General features: G+C 44.4%; 1 protein-coding gene across 2 annotated transcripts in view; it reads left to right on the forward strand.

Annotated features, from left to right (window-relative positions):
* SF3B3 (splicing factor 3b subunit 3) overlaps positions 1–22,240 on the forward strand; it is a 30,823-nt gene that overhangs the window by 1,793 nt on the left and 6,790 nt on the right. For both annotated transcript variants that reach the window (XM_082489405.1, XM_082489406.1), the window contains exons 4-20: positions 1,112–1,284; positions 1,659–1,800; positions 2,887–2,999; positions 3,789–3,926; positions 5,708–5,811; positions 7,041–7,206; positions 7,543–7,638; positions 8,168–8,240; positions 13,730–13,881; positions 14,307–14,462; positions 14,875–15,030; positions 15,736–15,879; positions 16,807–16,929; positions 18,392–18,546; positions 19,664–19,838; positions 20,441–20,646; positions 21,595–21,751. In XM_082489405.1, coding sequence (XP_082345531.1) covers positions 1,112–1,284; positions 1,659–1,800; positions 2,887–2,999; positions 3,789–3,926; positions 5,708–5,811; positions 7,041–7,206; positions 7,543–7,638; positions 8,168–8,240; positions 13,730–13,881; positions 14,307–14,462; positions 14,875–15,030; positions 15,736–15,879; positions 16,807–16,929; positions 18,392–18,546; positions 19,664–19,838; positions 20,441–20,646; positions 21,595–21,751 — 2,429 coding nt within the window. The remainder of the gene's footprint in view (positions 1–1,111; positions 1,285–1,658; positions 1,801–2,886; positions 3,000–3,788; positions 3,927–5,707; positions 5,812–7,040; positions 7,207–7,542; positions 7,639–8,167; positions 8,241–13,729; positions 13,882–14,306; positions 14,463–14,874; positions 15,031–15,735; positions 15,880–16,806; positions 16,930–18,391; positions 18,547–19,663; positions 19,839–20,440; positions 20,647–21,594; positions 21,752–22,240) is intronic.

Below are 22,240 nucleotides of genomic sequence, written 5' to 3' on the forward strand. Positions count from 1 at the left end.
CGAGTTTCTGCCAGGTATAATTGGAAGTGTTTCTTCTCGGGCAGTTTGTTAGACTATGAGACGTGTCAAGGAGAACGCAGGCATTCAGAACAGTTAGAATAGTTCCTTGATGCTGATGGAATTGCACAAATTAATTCTAATGCTGGGCCAAAGCAATTTGGAAAGAGACCAGCTTGGTTAGCAGTGTGCAGAGCCCTGAAGCGTGATATCTGGGAGAGAAGTTGGGATTGCAGGCGTCTGTGGTACAGTGTAGTCAGTCAGCTCCCATAGCCTGAAATGATGTTATGAATTCGTGTCTCTTCTCTGAGATGTATTGTGGAGACAACTAGAAGCATTTCTGATCAGGCTTCACAGGTAGAAGAACCCTTGAGTGATTTTATGTTTTTTTTTCGTAAGATTTACCATGGGGTGTCTTAGTTACTTGGTACGTGAACTTTCTTGGTTTGCCAAAGCCAGCTGTGTGCGATGCTGCTTTCCTGCATGCTGAGAGTGGGGACTTGGAATGATAGGTAGTTTAACAGCACCCCTTTATATCAGGAATAACAATAATATTGTTTCCTTTCTAACAAGTCTTATTTTCACATGGGAGAAGGTAACACAATCACAATTGTGCCATTCACATTGATAGTTAAGGGTGATAAGTGTTTGTTGTGTTGTGGATGCTGTGTATCAGGCAAGAATACATTATTTGAGTTTAAATATTTCTGAGTAAAGGTCTTCTTGCTGAGTGGCCTTAAATAGTGGAACATCTGGCTGTTTCTTCCAATTTGTTTTTACTTTCCTGCAGTCTGTCCTCTCTCATGCGGTGGAATGAATGAGTAGATCTGCCTGTAACCATTGTAGATTGACCCTTTGAGATACATCCGTCTCGCCCAGTATTCAGTCTTAGGCTTTAAAGAGCTGGAGTTGTCATTTGTGCTTGCGGCCCAAAACATTTAAAACGAGACATTTGAAATTAATTGGTGGCACAAAGATAAATACCAATGGTGAACTTCAGCAGAAGTAACGCTGACGTTCTCTTGCTAAGTTATGTATCGATATTGAACTGCGGGTATCATCAGATTTGATAACCAGGAGATGTGCTTCAGGTGCTGTTGTCCTTTCCTTGCAGGTGCAATTGAAAAGCAGAAGCTGGTGTATATCTTGAACAGAGATGCTGCTGCTCGTCTCACCATTTCCTCCCCACTTGAAGCCCACAAGGCCAATACCTTGGTCTACCACGTGGTGGGAGTCGATGTGGGATTTGAAAACCCCATGTTTGCTTGTCTGGAAATGGATTATGAGGTGAGAAGAACTTGATCTCCCTTTGCTGTCTTTTGAGCTTTGTCATTCCTTTTCGTATCTTAATCTGTCTGTGGAGGTGGGGAATGTTGGCTGCTTTTGCTGTCTTAGACAATTTTCATTTGTCACGAGCTTACTTGCTTTTTGTCTTCAGTCAGAATAGGCAAGTCTCTTCTGTCTTGGTGATTCTTCTTAAATTCTTTTTGTTCAACTGCAAATGTGCATATTTTCTTCCTCTGAACCGTTTTTTGTGCACCTGCCAGCAAGTCGTCTTTTGGACTTTGTTCTAATGTTATTCAGAACTGTTTCCCCATGTATCATCTTTGCTCCTCCTTTAATACCTTTCTTGAAAGACACCTTCGTATGTTCTGTTTTAGGAAGCAGATAATGATCCAACAGGAGAAGCAGCAGCCAACACACAACAGACCTTGACATTTTATGAACTGGACTTGGGTTTGAACCACGTTGTTCGGAAATACAGTGAGCCCTTGGAAGAGCATGGCAACTTCCTTATAACAGGTACTGCCCACTGGGCCGCTAAGTTGTTTTCCTGTGGATCTACTTGGTTCCCGTTCCCTAGGGAAACAGTCAGTACGCATGACATCTTAAGAGTTGTTTTGATGGCAATCTGAGACATTAGTATAAATTAATTGACCTTGGAGTCAGGTAATGAGTAGTGGTTCACACATGGAAATATGTAGGAATTCATAGATATAGCTGCTGTTTGAAAGCGCTCCTCATCTCTCTTAGATGTATTCTGGATATTCTCTGGATTCTGAAGCTAAGAGATGTTAACTGAAATTAGCTGGTAGCAGATGCAAAAGCATATATTTTTAGATAATACATAGGTTCTGTTGTATTCGCTTGCATGGGATTCCAGCAGCGAATATGCATTCAAAAGGTCAGCAGATAAATCCATGGGCTAAAAGCCCACTTACAGGGATTGGATGCAAAGGCAGCCCAACACCTTCAACCTGGGAAACTGCTGAACCGCTTCAGATTCCTCTCACAAAGGAAGCTGAGCTAGGAGAGCATCCATGTAGGCTTGCCCTGTTGCATCTTCTGTAGGCAGCTGACAGACACTAAATATTGGGCAGGATTTGACCACTACTGCTATTTTGATGATACCTTTTGTTATGCTGGGTTCTTAGCGGAAGCATTGTGGAAAAAACATGCTCTAAAAATGAAAGATGTGTCAGAAAACCATCTGGTGGATTTTTTTTTTGACAGCAAGCAAACGTGCCAGTAACCCAAGGGTTGTGTTTAACTGACAAGTTGCTGATGTGGTATTTGTGGCATGTCGTGGCTTTCCAGATAAGAATAAGATGGGAAGGATAAAACATCAGCAATTTGTCTGAAGTTGCATCCTTCCTTTTTCTCCTTCCTGGTCCCCCAGTTCTGTCTGACCCGTTCTTACCCTGAGCCAGGAAGCTGTATTCAGTGTTTTGTCTTCCCCTTCAATAAGAGTAGATTTATATATGCAGGGTGATACAGAGCAATGGAAACTATGTTGTTTTAAAGAAAACAAAAATAAGTGATCTGTAGGCAGTCAGCCAGATCTGTGGTAAGGGCTTTTTCTCATATTGTTTCTCTTTCGTGTTTCAGTTCCTGGTGGTTCTGATGGACCTAGCGGGGTGCTAATCTGTTCTGAAAACTATATTACTTATAAAAACTTCGGTGACCAGCCTGATATCAGATGCCCAATTCCCAGGAGACGGGTGAGGATTTTGGGGATTCCTACCCTTTTTTTTTTTTTTTTTTTTTTTAAGATTCTCTTTGTCAGTGCTAAGTGGATGCTTGGTATCTGCCTTTTGAGATTAAATGCATCAGAGGGGCTTTACAATAAAGAAAAAACAGTTAGAAGTCTGACCTATCGTGTACCTTTTTGGCTGCATGTATTATCATGAGGGAAGACAGGGGTGGGTGTAGCCTGAGGTGATGAGTTTGCTTCATGTCTCTTCTCTGAGATTTATGCTGGAGATACTCCAAAGACTCTGATCAGGCAGCACGGCGGTGGCGCCGTCAGTGTGAGATAGCATTGCTTGAGATGGTGAGTCACGGTTGCCATCCTATGCGCAGATGAATTTGACAGCTGCTCTGTTACATCTAAGGCTGCTTCCTTCTCCTTTGCTGTTGCAGATTGTTGTGTGCTTTGACAGTGCTTTGACAGGGTTCAGGTGCTCAAAACCAGCTATAGGTGGATTGCAGCCCTTTCCTCTGTGTTTGGCTTTCATAGGTGGGAGAGTTTTCTAGGGAGGAGGGCAAAAAAGATAGGAGAGGGGGATGCTTGGGCACACTGTCAGCAATGTATTTCCTTCTGGGGCAGAGATTTACCAAGGGTAACTATGGGTGTAACAGAGGGGATGCGCTTTGTGTTGAAAGCCTCCTCACATACTGTCAGCTCTTAAAGGCACCTGCGAAATGGAAATAATTCAGTCAGTGAAATCACATCTGTGCTTGCTGGGGAGTTCTCTTCCACCAATGACCTCTGCTCGCTTTCTTGACAGAATGACTTGGATGACCCAGAGAGAGGTATGATTTTTGTCTGCTCTGCTACGCATAAGACCAAGTCCATGTTCTTCTTCCTGGCCCAGACAGAACAGGGAGACATCTTCAAAATTACTCTGGAGACTGATGAAGACATGGTAAGCATCATGTGAAGAGCAGCAAAAGCATTCATTGAGCAAGAGTCCTTAGTCAGTTATTTTGCCTGATTCACTAAAGTGATAAATATTTAATATTGTGGTTTTAGCTGTGTGATGGCCTGTGTTCTACATGATTTGTAATACAGTTATACCCACAGTTGTAACTGGTGTTTACTCACATAGAGATGTAGCACAATGTTTGCAAAATCCTGTGAGACTTATGCTGCAGAGTCACTTGGGTGCATTTTAGATGTTCTGCAGACAGTCATTTCTTCAAAAGATGTGTTGTAAAGTGTAGTCCATGAACCTGTGTCGTAGTTTAGGCCAAATCCACCACTGGGGACCCGAGGGACCCCAGACGGGACCGACAGATGCTCCCTTCTACCCCTCTTCAAAGAGAGAGGCAGAGGAGGAAAAAGAGACTTAGGAGTTTAGAAGGAACTAAACTACTTTAATGAAATATTAATAATAAAATAAAAAGAAATAATGAAATATATACAAAACCTTATCAAGCTCCCGAGATGACAATCACGTCACCCGCTGGCACTGGGGCAGTCCCAGGCTGGACTCAGTGACGGATGGGAACTGGATTCCGGATCTGGATTCAGGATCGGGATAACAGGCAGACAAAGAGTCGCCATTGAAGGAAGAGAGAGTGACCCTTTGATCCCTCAGCTTTTATATTGAGCATGAGGCAGATGGGACGGAATACGCTGTTGGTCAGTTTTGGGTCACCTGTCCTGTCCGCTCCTCTCCGCAGGTGGGAGCCCACTATGCTTTTCTGCTTCCGACCCTCCAATGTGGCAAATAACAAAGTTGGTTGGCCGTGGGGGTTATAGCAATAAGTATAAGCAAGAGCCTCTCTGCATCCCATGCCTGGGCATCAGCTATAAACATTGGTCTTATCACTCTGAGAGAGTGAACACTGTCTGCACAATATGCAGTTAATTTTGGTGGTTAGAAGAGGCCCAGCTAAGAAGCGAAGTTACTGAACAAAATTGGTTCTGTTTTACCTCAAACCAGGACAGCCTGCTAGAGGGTGTCCCAGAAACTAATTCTGGGGAACTTAGTTTCCTTGATCACAGTAGGTCCTCTCTAGTTCATCTCTTAATTGAATATTAACATGCTACAATCAATCTTTTTGCAGACTGAGGTAGCTAGCTTGGTCCAGTTGGTCCATGAGTTGAGATAACAAGCTTGAAGTGGCTTTTGCTGATGGTTGTCCTAGTATTTTGCAATGAAAAGACCTCTGCTGCAGTCAGTCAGTTGGGGTTTTTGAGTAAACGTTGAATGTTAGGTCCTTCTTCATCTATACATGTGAAATGTGGTACAAGGGATGATTATGTAGCATCTTAAATATCTTAAAGATTGTTCTTGGATGTTTCACCAAGAGCTATTGCAACCGTATCAAATGGAGAAATTTGCTCAGGACGGTGGATTTTTTTTTCACGTGTTGGGGAATGTCTGGTGTTGAGTGAAGCAAGGATCTTCTTTAGACAGCTTGCTATTTTCACAGCTGTTTTTTTCCAAACTGACTCAGTGTTACCGAAGCCAGAAAGTCAGAATAAAACAGGCAGCCTGACCTGTGTGTTCAAAATAATCAGCTGGATTTTGTGGTTTATAACCTGCTGCTCCAAACTACTGATGGGGTTAAGCCTGGCTGACTCTGTTGCTTCCTTTCTTTGGAGAGGATAGCTAGGCAGCTTTTTTTATTATTATTAAATCACACATGTATTGCTGTAGTACTTTGCTAGCGCAGTCTCATCTTCCTCTGCTCTCAGGTAACAGAGATTCGACTGAAGTACTTTGACACGGTTCCTGTTGCTGCTGCCATGTGCGTGCTGAAGACTGGGTTTCTCTTTGTGGCATCTGAATTTGGAAATCAGTGAGTAAACAATTTTACGTCAGCGTTTTTCCCCTGAAACAGACTGTTTCTGTTCAGGACTGTAAACCGACCCTTGAACTTACTGAACATATAAAGACAACACCTCTGTTTTAATGGGTAAATTAAATTAATGCTTTGTTCACATGGCTTGAGCAGAACAATTGGCTTTGACTGTGACACAGTGGGGGAATTTTCTTGTTGTTTGAACCCAGATTATATATTATAGTGCAGAGAACAAAAGATTACATGCTGTTGCAGTAGGCTTTGGAAGAATTGAGCTCTTGCAATTCATATAGGGTCCATCATGTATCCAGATGAATTATCTTTTCATTAGCTTGATTGTTTTTATTGAACTTTTGTGTGTTACGGCCCACTCGGAAGCAAGTAAGATTTGTCATCAGTAGCTGTGGTCCTTTCCTTAGTAGGTGTATACTTGAGGGCTTTATCAATTCGTGTTTGGGGTTCTAGAATACTCTAAAGACTCAAAGAAGACTTTGTACACTTTTGAAGATGACTTCACAGCATCTTAAGTAGGGGATTCACAGGAGTGGAGATTTAGGCTCTTTTCTGACTAAATCTACAGTCAGCCACCTGGGGGAGCTCCAGCCAGTTTACTGGAGTGAATCTGAATTCCATTGTACAAACCAAGCTTCTGAGGAAGCCATATTCGTTTCAGCTTCATTAAAACCAGGAAGTAGATCAGTCTGTCTTTCTGGTTTTATCTTTTTTTTTTCCTCTGAAGTTTAACTTGATTGTTGTGGTATTTAGGCTCATAAAATGGAACAGGGAATGCGGTTAGAAATAATGAGGTGAGAGTTCCGATAGAGCAGATAACTGTGGAGTTGCGGTCTTAACCATTGGCCTTGCTCTTGGCCTCAGCTGTCAGTTGGTGGTTTGCCTCTAACACAAGAATAGGTGGAAGGCTCAAGGGTAAACACAGAAAATACCGAAACTCTGGGATATCTTGCCTGTGACAGCTACAAACGAGAAGGTCTGGATGGGGGGAGGTTGTGGTGAGTTTTTTAGTTTGTTTGTTTTGCGGGCCTCTGATTCCCTTTAAACATTTTGTTGCCAAGAAGACAATCCTTAAGGCTAAATTTTAATAACTCTATAATGTAGGGAAGGATTTTGCTCCTCCCTGCTGCCTGAATATCTGGCTAAGCCTTACTTAGAGAAGGCTACGTGAGCTTTGCACTGAACATGCTGTTGCTCTTGCTTTCTGTCTCAAGTTACCTGTACCAGATAGCTCACCTGGGTGACGATGACGAGGAGCCAGAGTTCTCTTCTGCCATGCCTCTTGAGGAAGGAGATACGTTCTTTTTTCAGCCACGACCTCTCAAGAACCTGGTGCTGGTGGATGAGTTGGACAGTTTGTCTCCTATTCTGTGTTGTCAGGTATGTTGCTGTCAGCAAGCTCCCGGTCACCACGTGATCGCAGTTGTTCTCATTTACAGAGCAATTGATCGTAGGTGCGTGATTTTATATCTGGACTCGGGGTGTGAGCCAGCAGTCCTGTGCTGCTCCAGTGTTGATCATCAGGCCAGTTCTCTGCTCTGCAGAGACTTTGGTAAAACTTGACATTATTTCAGGGCAGCTGATGGTGCACCCTGTGTCATCTTCACTGTTTTCAGTGTTTGAAAAAAAACATTCTTAATGCAGTAGTGTGGCATATATAGCTTAGTTTTATTTTCTCTTCCTATGGATATTGTTTGATACTATTTCTCCACGCAGATAGCAGATTTGGCCAATGAAGACACACCCCAGTTGTATGTGGCTTGTGGTCGGGGGCCCCGGTCATCTCTGAGGGTTCTAAGACATGGACTTGAGGTAAGACCTGGGGCACTTGAGAAGAACAGCTTGAGAAGCAAGGACAGTGAGAGAAAATCCTTAAAATAAGAGTGCTAAAATGAAGGGACTCTCCTTTTGCTCTGGTCAGGAGAAAGAGCAACTTTCTCTATGCTTGCTTCTTGGAAATTGAAGGGTTGTACTGTTTACTCTTACAGTCTCAAAGGCTTTTTGTTCCGTTGACTCCAACCACCTGCCTTTCATCTCTTCTAATACTTGAGCTGGAATATTCCCTGTGTCTCTGCCAGCTGCTGCTGCTGATCTCTTTGCTGGGGGCAGGTGGCCTTGTTTTAAAGCTGATCATCCGGAGCTCTTAATGTTGCCTTATCGTTGCTGATTGTATTCTGCCCTGTGGCACATCTGGCATGGGGGGAGAGAGCATCAGCATTAGGAATTACTCACTTTCCTGCCCAGTTGTGGGAAAGCTTAAAAGCTGCTGGTGGTTTGGTGACTTACTGTAGTAAGGCCAAACATCTGTTCGCAAAAGAACCTTGTTCCTGTTTACTCTTAGGTGTCTGAAATGGCCGTCTCAGAGCTGCCTGGTAACCCCAATGCTGTATGGACCGTGAGAAGACATGTTGAAGGTATGCAATATTCTCCTGAAGCACAGGGATGTGATAATGTTTTTGGTGTGTTTTGTTTGTTCGGGGTGTTTTTTGTTTTTCTGTCCAAGCAGATAGGAAAGGTGCTACACGATGGTTGTGTGCCATCCCCAGAAATCGTGTTTTGAATCAGCAGCCACCTGTTTGTACTTAGAAGCCGCCCTCTGGTCCCCTAGAATTGTCGCAATTCCCTTTGCCAAAGAAGCACCTGCCTGCAGCTGCATCCATCACCCAACATGCTGTATCAGCTGTACGTTTGCAGCCTGAAGCTGCTGAACTTCTCATCCCTTCCCACTTCCCATAAGTTCTTGCTCCGACATCAGCAGGCAATGATTATGCTTTTTGTTGGAGCATACTTGCTATTCTTTCTATGCGTGTTGACAACTACAGTAATCAACTCTTTGTGAGAGAGTGGGATACAAATTATGGAACAAAGCAGATAAATCAGCAACAGTGTCTGTATTTTATTACTTCCCTCTATGCATATCTGCAAAGAAAACAGTCTGTTTGGGCTAGGACACACTCCCTATTCAAAAACCCAGCAGTGTATAGGATGCTGCTGATTTCAGGAAGGTCAAGATTTGAAATTGGCAGAACGTACTGGATTGTGGGCTGCGTTGTTGTTTTTTTTTTTTTTTTATCCCCGATCTGAAATAATGGGTTTGCGTTACTAAAGTGCAAGAGGAAATGTAAGCCCTTGTCCTGCCTTTCTCTTGGGGTTGAGAACAGAGTGCCTCAGAAACACCTAAAAAGCCTGAAATGAATCAGTTCTGGGTGCTGACGGTCTCTGTGATTATTTCTGAGGCAGTGCTTTGTGTAAATCTCGCAAAGACTTCCTGTAGGGTGATGCATTGGGTATAGAAGTGCCAGATTGTTGCAGTGGAGACCTTAGCCTGCTGTGGTGACATGGTGTCTTGTTTTTAAGCAGTCATAGGGTAGCGTGTCTTCCAGGGAGCCAGTAACCCTGTGGGAATTTCAAACACTGCTGTGGAGTTTACCTTGCCATCAATTCCTGTTCTCGTGTTCTGAGACTCATGTACTGCCTAAGCAGCACGGAAGGAGCTTTGAGCATGAAGTGCCTTCATGTTCCCCAGAAATAAAAGGGTCAGCAGGAAAGTATTTCCACAGTTCATATCAAAAATACGTGCTTTTCTTAAAAGAGGCATTCCAGTTTGTTAGAGACAAACCTTTTCTCCTGCCTTTTGGAAAAGGAGTTGGTAACATTTGCCCCTCTGAGAGATGGAGGCTTCTGACATCACCTTGTGGTTTTAAAACCTTTTCTTTTGGGGTTCCAGAGGATGACTTTGACTTTTCAGGAGATGGAAGACCATTGCTAATCTACATGAAACAGACCAGTCTCGCTGCCTTTTTTTTTTTTTTTTTTTTTTTCCCTCTGTCCTAGTTCTGCAGGTTCCAGCATCTTCTCGATGCTTTCAGAAAGGCTGGAATCTGTAGCTGTTGTGAACCATGCTACATTTTGAATACGGTTTTAATGTTATGTAAAACCACTCCCTAAGTTACAACTCTTTGAACTCAGAAACGGATTTAGTGGGTTTTAATCAGAAAGACAGCAGAACCTTTTTCAGACATGTATCTAATCTTGAAATGGCCCAAGTGCTGTTCTTCGAGCGTTAAGTTTGCAGTGTCGAGCTGCCTGGCTCTGCCTCGATGCCACAGTGTGTGCGTGCTGCAAGGCCTCTGTAAGACACGTGCAGGTTTGCAGCCTTCAAAGCAAATACTAACCTTGGCTGGTACGTGGTGATACACACTACCAATACCAAGCCTCTTTTTTTCTTCCACAGGTGGCTGGTGGTGGAGGTGCTGATCACCACAGGTGTGTACCTACTGCTAGGGGCTACTGTACTGTCCCACAGGTTAACCACAGAGAATCCCAAAATCATGGGGCTACTTTTATGCTAAGCTTTTCAGTAAATGAATTCTAGAAGCTGTTGTGTAGTTGGAGATTGTTGCCTTTGTGGTTCAGTATCTGAGGAGTAGAAAGCAACTCCCATTCCATCCTAGTCTTTTGGGGGACAAAATAATTGACTGTGTCTCTGCAGAACGGTCAGTTCTTGCTAAAATCAGAGATGCGCATTTCAGGGGTGTTTTCAGCTCCCGTCTAGACTGAGCATTGGCTCCCAGCTGCTTTGTACAGACCTCCAAGAGAAAATGATCGAGTGTGCTTGAAGCGCTTGTAGGTATTACTGGCATGGGAATGCCCTGTCGTTATGGAATGCGTCTGCCCATCAGACAGAAGTGGATGGGATTTGGACCAAACCCTCTCTTGCAGTTAAATATCGAGGTCTGGGGAGCGAGGTGGCTGCGTGCTTTGCTGTGGAGATAGATGTGAGCCGAGACCTAGCAGGCTGCGTTCCCTGCCTGGCATTCTTGCATGAAAAGCAGTGTGCAGTGAGTCACAGCTGCGGAGTCTCCATGCAGTAGTAAACAGAAGCCCAGGAAAATGTGCTGTCATCCCATCAGTATTGTTTAAGTGAGAATAATCCTGAATTTTGTCAGTGCTCATCTGTTTTTTCACTGAACTTCTAGTGAAGTGGTGACTATATATGTATCACTGCAAATTCACATGCTGTGGAGTGTGCACAAACTATATTAGGCATGGACTGACATATAGGAACGGAATTTTTATGGACTAACTCAAACTGAATGCATGACAGATAACAAAAAGGACAGTAGTATAGAGTTCATGGACTGAAATGTGATGTTTTCATAACTGGTCGTGACGTGTGCATGAAGCTGCAGAAAACTTGTAATGAAGGCACAGGAGAGTGAGTCCAGCTGTGGTTCTTCAGAGTCATTAAAATGTCTCTATTACTCGCTGAAAGGAGCTAACTGGAGCAATTAGAACGGTAATAAGCATCTATAAAAGTCTTGTGTCTGCATACAAAATAATGTCTATCTGTTCAAAACTCCGGGCAGGCTGATGTTGCGCTTGGGATTGTGCAGAGCTAAGTAGATATCTTTTCATATTAAAATCTACAGATCTCTTCTTTTTCTAACTGAGAATACTTCTCAGTGTGCCCCAGGGATTTAGTCCTCTTGATTTCAACTAGGCTGCTATATTTTCTAAACCAAAATTGTATTGTTTGAATCTAGATGAATGTGTCTTGTTCACTGACTTCATTCTGGTAAATCAAACCCTTTATTTCAAAAGCTCCAGCAGAGAGGCATTAAGCAACACTACTGGACTTCAAGCAAAAATGCACTTGTCGCCATTATTGACACCGACTTAAAGGCACGCTCTAATATAACTGTATGCCAGTGAAAAGAAAGAGCTAAAAAAGTATTAAGAGGTAGGAATGAGTTTTCGTTTAGAGTAGGACTAAGGGAATCTGTTTTGCTTTCAAATGGGAGTTCTTTGTCCTGCTCCAAATCACATGGTTAAGCCTCCAGCTGGGACATGGTGGTTTATCATGAGAATGACAGCCCCCAGGGAGGAAGGCAGCCGCTCTCAAGAAGTTTGGAAAGAAACGATCGTCTTTGAAATGGAATTTTTAGAACATCCTGTCTACAGGATATTTATGAATTAAATGCTTAGCCTGTGAACTGCTAGAATCTCTGTTTAAAGTGATCGAGGAATTCTTGTAGACTTCTGGTGTTGAAACACATATGCAAGTTAGTAGGAGAAGCTGCTATTTAGTGTAGAAAATAACCAGTGTGTAATGGTATACGTCATACTGAACTCTTACCATGTGCTTTTAATGTTAGAGAAATTCTCCTGTTAAGTCCAGTGTTTAAATAGTTCGTGTTACTGATCAGTTTCTGTGTGTGAGTGCAGTTCTTGGTTTCTCATTTCCCCAAGTGGACCTGCTCCTGTTAGTGGGGTTTGGGAGCAAGTTGGACATTATAGCCTGTGACCGCTTAGTATTGAGTAGTAACAGTTTATGCTGCAGACCGCTGCTGGAATTGCTTTAATTATACAAAGCTCTTCAGTTTGATCAGAGCTGTGGTCTGTATACCAGATGTTGGAGAGAAGAATGATGTTTTTTTTTTTCGCTTGCATATTTTCAGCTGTATGTAAGGAGTTTCTGTTATAAACGTGACACAGCAGGTTTGGCAACCCCAGCCTCTAAACTCTAAAGAGGGTGGATAAGACAAGGATCAGTTCCTGAAGCATTTGTTTCAGTTAACCCAGTTCAGTTTCTTTAAGCTGCTGCATGGTATTTGCTGGCATCCTGTATTCATCCCAGTGAGAGTTTCCTATTTTCTTTCTCTACTTAAGAGAGTCACTAGCTACTTCTCCATGTCTCCCACATTTGCAAATTATGGAGAGACTCTGCTCAAGGGCCAAAACTGCGACAGGGCTCTTACATCCTCACCTCTGCTAATTGGTTTGTGCATAAGTCTGAGCTTTGGGTTGTTGGCTTAAAATGGGGATTTTTCTCTTTTTAAGAAATAGCACTTGCATGACAAGAGCAGCAGAAGTGGAGTTGCTTCTCTGAGGCAATCTTATTTCTCCACTGAGGCTCCTTGGCTCCATTTCCCAACAGACTTCATTGTTTCTGTTGCTTTTGTTATTCGGTTTTAATGAGACTCTCCTCTCCCCCTCTTTAATGCCTATCACTTTCTGCTGAATGAAAATGGACAGCAGTAAATGGGGCATTCCTTTTACTCAGTCCTACTACCCTTGTTTCCCACAAAGTTTCCTTATTTCCAAATGAGCTCTTAAGACTATTTCCATTAGCACAGCTCTTTCACGTCCAAGCTACCGGACTGTCCCAAGCTGTACCCTTTGGGAGAAGTCAGTACTGGAAGTAATAGTTGGTGTTACTGTCACTTATTCCAGTAGAAGTAAAGGTCAGTATTTGCTCTATCTTAAAAACGTAATTGTTTCTCGTCCCAGGAGACTGTATGGGTGGCTGTGTAAATTCACGTTAGTTGAGCTTCTGGCTGAGGGTAGAGCAGGCTAGCCCTGAGCTCCTCTGCTGCAATGCACCCTCATTGTTCTCTGCAACCTTTTATTACGTGGATGCTAGATAGAGACGTGGTCCTGCAGCCTCCTGTTTGCAGCATCCGTGGTGTGCTTCCTGCAGATGGGTTGCATGTGCGCAGATTATTGGGAGTAGCGCATTTCGTTTGACTTTGGGCGTTAAATCTGGATTCAGCTCCTCGTGTGAGGTGGGGCGAGTGTCTTAAAGGCTTCTAGACTTTGTGCTTTCTTTGAAAAAAAAGTAGGCAGGAGTCTGGCTTGCCAGAATCCAGAGTATCGTGAATTGACTCTGGATCATCATCATTTGATCCCTGGCTCAGTCTTACATTGTTTGGAGTCTAGCAGTGGCTGGCTTTTGGACAGTGTGTCCTAGAACGAACTTGCACAATATGGCCAGCAGATGTAATTATCACAGGAATTCTGCTGAAGAGTAACTGCTAGACATCTGCCAGACTGCTAATTTTATTGGGAAGCCTTGCATTTATTTAATCAGCACCCTTTTTTCCCTGTCTCCCTTGACCAGATGAATTTGATGCCTATATCATTGTGTCCTTCGTAAATGCCACACTGGTGCTGTCTATCGGAGAGACTGTAGAAGAAGTGACTGACTCTGGCTTCCTGGGTACTACACCTACCTTGTCCTGCTCTCTTCTTGGTGATGATGCTTTGGTACAGGTAATGGAAAGCTGCTTCTGACATGTCTGCATGTGTCTGCCATTCTCTGCTTGCTGCATGTCTGTGGTTTCTACAGTAGTGCAACATATGTCCTGTCTGAAGGTGCGGATTGGCAGAGAATGACACTTACTCAGCCTTTCCCTTTTTATATCCTGTGAAGTGAAACTGGACCAGCTGAAGATGGTCCTTATCTCCTTCAGTGCGTGCTGTGCTGTAGTTCCTTGCTGTAGTTCAAAGATGCAGTGCTTCCAGCTGGCGAGTGGCTTCATGCTAGTTCGGCCTGTTGCATAGCTAATGGATCACCACTGCCAGGAGCGGTGCTTGCCTTTGGCTGTTTCTGTGTCTGAATCGCCAGCGAGACAGAAGTTGTGAAGGGATGGTAAATACAGAATTGATGTGACCTTTTTTTTTTTTTTTTCCTTCAGGTTTATCCAGATGGAATCCGTCACATCCGAGCAGATAAGAGAGTAAACGAATGGAAGACACCAGGGAAGAAAACCATTGTAAAATGTGCTGTGAACCAGAGACAAGTAGTGATAGCACTGACTGGAGGAGAACTGGTTTACTTTGAGATGGACCCGGTATGTGTGTTAATGTTGGAAGAGGAGTTTGGAAGAGGAAGGCTGGAGTATGGGCTGTGCCAGAGATTGATCCTTGATCAGACCTGCAGAAAAGGGTTCTGTAGTGAAGCATCATTCTAGAATGGATAGATCTGCATATCTGGGCTGTGCCTGAGGTGATTTAATGGCTAATTAAAGTCAATGAAGATCATAACTGATGCTGGAAATTGGAAGAACCAGAATAGCAATAGGATAAATACACAATTGTAGCTGAAATAAGGCTGTAAAGAAATGTTTTAAAAAAAAAAAAAAAATCCAAAGCACTATCGTCGGGGGGGAAAAAAAAAGGCAGGGGGGGCGGTGTGGAGAGACTTTTTGGTACTGGTTTGCCCCATTAGGTAGCTAATAAGTCTCTTGTGTTCTTCTTTCTCAGTCAGGACAGCTGAATGAGTACACAGAGAGAAAGGAGATGTCGGCCGACGTCGTTTGCATGAGCCTGGCCAATGTTCCCCCTGGGGAGCAGCGCTCGCGTTTCCTTGCTGTTGGGCTGGTGGACAACACTGTCAGAATTATTTCCCTTGACCCTTCGGTGAGTAGCTGTGCTGTTTCTGCCTCTTCCATTGGCTTGAAATATTGAGAAGGGTACTCCAGAGGTGGACTCTGTCCAAGCTGTCTTTTCGTATTCGGGTGGATGGTCAGGGATGAGTACCTTGCATGGCTTTTCTCTGCTGGTTGCAGGGAAGCATGGCCCTTGATCCTAACCTGTAACAGATTTGATCTAGTCTCACCCGTGCCTGGAGGCTCAGCTGATGAGATAATGAAAGCATTTACTTCTTTTTTTGTTTCGGTGTTTTGTTTTTTTTTTTTTTTTTTCTCCTATCTCACTGTTTATACCTGTAGTAAAACAGGCTTATTCTGCAAGAAGGTCAGCAGCAAAGGGGCATTGTCATTCCTCTACCAGCAACAGATTGAGTGTTCAAAGGATGACTGAAGTAACATAAACTTTGCTCAGGGCTCTCCATGCTAAATAGCTGCAAACTGTGCTAGAACAGTTTGGAAGGATCCAGTTTATCTTCTCCAAACCCCAGGGCTGCTACCACTCCTGCTTGCCAAAATCCACAGAGCCAGAGTCTATTGTGACTTTTTTTCTTATTTTTTTTTTTTTTCCTGTGCTGAATACTTCTTTTTGGAGACTTAAAAGGGCATCTTTAAGCTCCTTAGCTGGAGCTTGAATCCCCTCTTGCTGTGCCAAGCCTCGCTGACTGGCGTGGTACCTCTTTTCTGTCCCCCACAGGATTGCTTACAGCCGCTGAGTATGCAGGCCCTTCCTGCCCAGCCCGAGTCGCTGTGCATTGTGGAGATGGGTGGCACAGAGAAGCAGGACGAGCTGGGGGAGAGGGGCTCCATTGGCTTTCTTTACCTGAACATTGGACTGCAGGTGAGAGGTGCCCGCCTGGTTCTGACAGGCGTTTCATGGTGACCGTTTGCTTGAGAGATGGCTTGCTGTAATAGCCTTGTTGTTGTGCAGCACAACACAAAATCTGACTCTTTCTTACAACACTCTTAACAGCTGGGACTGGGGAATTCACTGTGTGACTTAGTAGAGGTGCAAGTTTCCTCATACGTTCCTAGGCTTAAGCCTAATCAAAAAGCAGATTTCATGTAGGACAAATTGTGCTTTTCCCCTTCCAGAAACAGGGCATGTTTAAAAAAAAAAAAAAAAAATTCTGGGTGAAATGTTGTTGGGCAGTTCTTTAACAACTGCCTGTAGGGCAGAGTATCAAAGAAGTAACTGCCCACAACCACAGGCTCTGCTCTAATAACTCTGCTGTTGCACAGCTTTTTGTTGCATCCAGTACTGACTCTCTGATCTTTGACCAAAAAATGTTGTTTTGACAATTCAACATGTAAAAATAATCAGAGCAGTCTAGGTTCTTTCACATGCCTCGAGTTTGTCAGAATGCAAGCTCTTTTTAAGCAGCGTGAGTTTTTTTGGATAAATGCTTTGTACCAGGAAGGGTTAGGATGTGAAATTGACCTTCAGGTTTTTCATGGCTTATGTGATGCACCAAACTTCTTGGTCTGTTTTTTGGTGGGTTTTTTTTTAGGGGTGGGGGGGGGCATGATGGTGGTTTGTTTGTTTTACAGTAATTCCTTTCTGCCCCACAGGAGTGTGCAGGAGCTATGCCTTTTAATAATAAGAGCAAATTTAGATACAGTGTGGTTGTAGAAGAGAATTGTACCAGGAGCTAGGAAAACAAACACCTAATACTTCAGAAATTGCCTCTCTTTTTTGAATAGTGGCTGTAGCTAGTTATTTCTTATCTGTAATCTTGATCTAACTTTTTGGTTTGCTGATGTCAAGAATGGTGTGCTGCTGCGAACTGTCCTGGATCCTGTTACTGGCGATCTTTCCGATACCAGGACCAGATACCTTGGCTCACGGCCCGTGAAACTCTTCCGAGTCCGAATGCAAGGCCAAGAGGCGGTAAGTGAGGCGAGCTCTCAGAGGGATGTGGATCTGGTCCCCAGGCGCAGCATCTCGGTTTTCCTTATTGATGTGCCGGGTGGGGAAGCATCCTTGCGGCACAGCAGGACCCTCTGGGTAAGGGTGGGAAGTAGAATGACTTCATTATGGAGCTGCCTGGCTTGCAGCTTGTTCTTTCACAGCCTTGTTCTTATTGGTATTCCCCTTACTTCTTAGGAAGTAATGTGTAGTGCTGCCCTGCCTTCTTTAAACTAGGACTCATCTGAGCCATAGACTGTGTTTGCAGCGTCTGGAAAGCTCTGAGCAGATTCTTGAGCTCAGAGACACTGAAAAATCTCATTTTGCTTCCTTAGTACGCAGGGATGGAAAGAGCCCCATGCAGAAATCTCACCTCTTGACTGCTTGATGCAGTCGATGGTCGTCTCCTGTGCCTGTTGAGAATGGCTCGGCCAGGGGCTAGACTGTGGCTATGCATGGTTCAAGGAAAATATTTGCAGGATTTGGCATAGAGGGAAGAATGTATTTCATCAGAAGTGCCATTTTCAGCCCTTCTGATGTGGCACTGGGGAGATCAGCCACCCCCTTCTTGACTCATTTTTGGATGACACCTTCAGAGTTGAGAAATATTGCCGGTCAGCGTAGGGGGCTGGATCTGGCGATCTGAGCTCTGCTTTAATGTTGTGATACGCTGGGTGAATCTCATTAACTTGCTCCTGCCGGTCTGCCAGCTGTAGCTTGGAGATGAGGTGCTTTGCAGCTCTAGCGGAGAGTGCTTGTGGAATACCTCAACGCTTTTCTACTTTGAGACCAGTTTTGGTTCCTTGTCTCACAATACGGGGAGAAAAAGTATACTGCGTTATGGCCAGTCAGTGGTGGGCTTGGAGTAACCTCTGTGTGTTTCAGCATAATTCCAGCTTTTGTTGCCCAGGCAGAAAGTAAGGTTGGGCTGAAATTGATTTAGCCAAATGTATGAAGCTGAAGAGTTTAGAAGTTCATCTGTTTCCCTTAACTTGATTGGAAATTGACTACTGATTATTTTAAGTAAATTTCACTCAGAGTGATATGGCATTTGGATTGCGACAAAGCAGTAAACATTTATTTTTAAAGACCTGTTCCCCTTAGAACAGGCTATGGTTTAAAGAAAAAAAAAAAAGGAGATATGCAAGTATTTGTTGATCTTGGCTTTTACAGGTAACAGGTTTTATTGCACCTCAGTTTGAGTATTCATGGTCTTGATTGTACTTTAAAGTTCCTCTTCATGCCATACACAACCTCCAGATAAAACTGTCTCTTGAAAGCAAGCAGTGTCTCTGAAGGTATGCTCTGAGCGGGGTGGAGTCCACGCAAGGGAATTTGGTTGTTCTAGTTGGTAAGAGTCTGGCACCGTACAGCCATTCATATTGCAAGGAGTGAGTTTGCCTCCATCCCCAGACCTAATAAATTTGTTGCCCGTCTTTCCCAGGTGCTGGCCATGTCAAGCCGTTCCTGGCTCAGTTATTCCTATCAGTCGCGCTTCCACCTGACTCCCCTGTCTTATGAGACGCTGGAGTTTGCCTCTGGTTTTGCTTCTGAGCAGTGCCCCGAGGGCATCGTAGCCATCTCCACAAACACATTGCGGTAAGAACTGGTGGGGGAAAACAAACACTTCTGGGCCGGCTTGTCAGGCAGAGGGAGGGGTGGCAAATTCTCACCAGACATTCAAAAGGAAAGAGGTAAAGTGACTTACCTTAAGAATTAAGGGCTTTTTTGAGGTTATTTGATTGTGGATAATGATTTGATAGAACCACTTGGATGGATTTCAGAAAACAAATGGAATACAAGGATAGTTACAGGGTAGAAATAGGGTGCACTTCTCTGAATTGTATTTTCCAGCTTTTTTAAATAACAAATGTAGTTCAAGTTATCCTTAAATTCTCTGGTCCTTAGGAGGGAAGTTTATAATAAAAGTGAACCTGTTGTGCGTGAATCTTGTGGTTTGTGATCTGAATTGGCTACTTTGCAGAAAATAAGCCACGTGATTTAAGAAATCAGAGGCATGACAGGGGTGTATTTGTTGCCTTTTTAAAGTTCAGCTAAGATGGTAAAAAGATAAATGAAAATAATAGGGGAACACAAATTCAGGAGCTCTGCTTTATGCACTTGAACAGGCACTTTTTTCATATCTGTCCTCATTGAAATATTACAGCATTCATTGCTTTTAAAGGAGTCATTCTTTCTGGGGAGACTTGTGGCTTTTAGTCACCAAATGCCAGAAGAACTGGCATTTCAGCTGGCAAGTCACTTGGCATTGCAGTTTTCGTACTCTTAACTGGAGTGCCTCTGAGGAGCGTTTGATTACGTGTCTGTGTCACGTTTAGATTCAGATGATGTGTTCCCCAAATGTCCGCTTTCCCTGTTCCCTGTGCTCTTTGTTCCTCTCGAGATAGACTTGTTTCGGTACCACAGAAGCCTGTCTAAAAGGGACAGGCACCCGCAGCATGTCCCGGGACAGTGAGAGCCCTCAAGTCGAGGACCCCATGCTGCACAGCACACCTGTCCCACAGCATAAGCTCCCACGTGGGATGCTAGTTTTGCCTTCCGCTCTGCAACTAATTGCTGTCTGGCCCAAGAAAGGTGCTGCTTCTCTCCAGCATTTAGCCAGTTTTACAGATGCAAAACTCAACTCCAGTCATGTTCTCTTGGACAGTTGTTTTTGGAACTTTGTTTAATGCATGTCACATCTTTTGTCCCCCAGGATTTTGGCACTGGAGAAGCTGGGGGCAGTCTTCAACCAGGTTGCCTTCCCATTGCAGTACACCCCCCGAAAATTTGTCATTCACCCGGAGAGCAACAACCTGATCATCATTGAGACGGACCACAACGCTTACACTGAAGCCACCAAGGCCCAGAGGAAGCAGCAAATGGCCGAGGTAATTGGAGTGGGGGACAGGTACACTCATCCATGACTTCTGCAGCTGGAAATCCTCCCTGCTTACTAGTTCCCAGCTGCCACTGCCTGCAAGTTTCTGTGCCCTGTGTGAATGCAGGGGCTGAAGGGAGCGAAGATCTGCCTCGAAACACAAATTTCAGCAGAATACACTACTTCCCAATTCTCCTTTCTTTATATGTTATTATGGCAGGCTTTAAGAACCACATATTGGAGGACAATCGTGCTTGCGGAACGCCATTCTCTAGGTTTTCTGTGACTGTTTGAGGATGTTTGGATCTCAGTGGGTTATTTTCTTCTCAATGCTGTTTCCAGAGTTGTTGATTTGGAGAAACAGCTCCCCAGACAACTGCCCCTTGGGCAGGGCAGAGCTGACACTGCTGTGCTTTGAGCTGCAGAGGCTCCCTTGGGAGTAAGCTCAGGGTGGGCCGAAGCTTTGGGATTTGATGGCTTTTGTGTCTTCACAAGCAGTACCTTACCCTGGAATACCTGGGCTTAGGGGAAACAGGGAGGCTGTATCCAGCAGGTCTGGAAAGGAAACCCACTGAGTTTTGTTGTTTTCTCCTGTCCTTTAATGTGCCGTAGGAAATGGTGGAGGCCGCGGGTGAAGATGAGAGGGAGTTGGCTGCAGAAATGGCTGCAGCCTTTCTGAACGAGAATCTTCCCGAGTCCATCTTCGGTGCTCCCAAGGCCGGGAATGGACAGTGGGCCTCTGTTATCAGGGTGATGAACCCCATCCAGGGAAATACGTTAGATCTGGTCCAGCTAGAGCAGAACGAAGCTGCCTTCAGGTAAGAAGCATTGCCAGATGCAGCAAGAATCTCTGCTTGTGATGAGTCTTATGTGGACTTTTTTCCTTCTTTTGCTCAGCTGTTACCGAGTTGAAATCCAGATGCAGCGTCTTATCAGGAGGCTGGCTTGCAATTCCAGAAGTGATTTCCACATGCTTAAAAGCTTTTGTCTTGCCTTTCCTTCCCTTCCCACCCTGATCTGTCTGCATGTGACACTAAGAGCTGGCGTTCCAGATGTTTGCTGGACCCCAGTGCTTTAAGAACAACATGGGGATGTAAAAGGCAGATAAGAGAGCCGGGAACAAGAGAATGTGCTGCTATCTCTCACTTCCCTTTCTCATCCAGATAAACTGAGTATTTATATGAAATGGAAAGGAAGTGTCAGAGGGACTGGAGGGGAAGACCAACACAATAACCACGAAGAATAGCAAGTGCCTCAGCAGGTGAAGTGGAGTTAGGTCACACTAGTCCAAAAGGCTGATTCTGTCCTTTTTTGTCCAGGATTCCCAACCTGGCTGAGCTAGGCACCGGGCAGGAAATAACACTGGAAGATGAGGAAAGTTACATGTACATGTCCAGATTGGAGCAGCCTTTGAAAAACAGCTTCTACTGGAGCTTTGCACATTGCTAGGCAGCATCCAGCCTGCGAAAGCATAAAAGTAATGCTTTGGGCATTGTGAAAGCATAAAAGTAATGCTTTGGGCATATGTGGCAGCTGGAGCACATCTTTATATATAGGGATTGTGGAAGAATGAAGGAATCTGCGTTAAACATTTCTGCAGGGAGGAAAAACGACCTCCGAAAATGAAATGTCAGTGTTAGAAGGGTGGGCTCTCAAATCTCTGCCAGGCTAGGTCAAGTTGTGCTGTCAGGGAATCCAGTTTGTACATGCAGCGTTGGTTTGTGTCGTGATCACGCTGATCTCCTCGTATGTCTTATCATTCCCAGTGTGGCTGTGTGCCGGTTCTCCAATACTGGTGATGAGTGGTACGTGCTGGTGGGAGTCGCCAAGGACCTCATTCTGAACCCACGCTCGGTTGCTGGGGGATTTGTCTACACGTACAAGCTGGTGAATAGTGGTGAGAAGCTGGAGTTCCTGCACAAGGTGAGAGGGGGTGAAAAGGCCTGTTTGGGTGACTGGGTCATTTACAGGCGGTACTGGAATAGCTGTTACCTCACCCTGAATGCTATAGTGATAGTGCAGTACTTGATGAATCCTGGGCAAGAGGATCACGCTGATGTTACACACTGGAAGCAGCCTCTGGGAAAATAAGCTGCCTCCTCCCAAATCACTTGGGGCATCGTTTGCAGAGCTGAGAGTTGAACACAAATCTCCCAAGAGTCCCATGCCTTTGGCCTCAGGTCTTACCCATCTAACTGGGTAAATGGGAAAGGAGCAGTGTTTTTCATGCCCCTGTTAGGGAGGGGAGAGAAACAGCTCCGTTTCCTCTTTGGAATATGAGCTCAGAGAGCTGCTCTGAGCACTTGTTTACAGGGTGAATTCATACTTGGGTCACTTGAGTGAGCCCTTGGTGCTCAGGCTCTCAGTCCTTGGCTGGACACATGAAGCTGGTGTGAGCTGTCATCTTTCCTC

Source organism: Vanellus vanellus (assembly GCF_965231255.1).
Source record: "Vanellus vanellus genome assembly, chromosome: 12".
NCBI lineage: Eukaryota > Metazoa > Chordata > Aves > Charadriiformes > Charadriidae > Vanellus > Vanellus vanellus.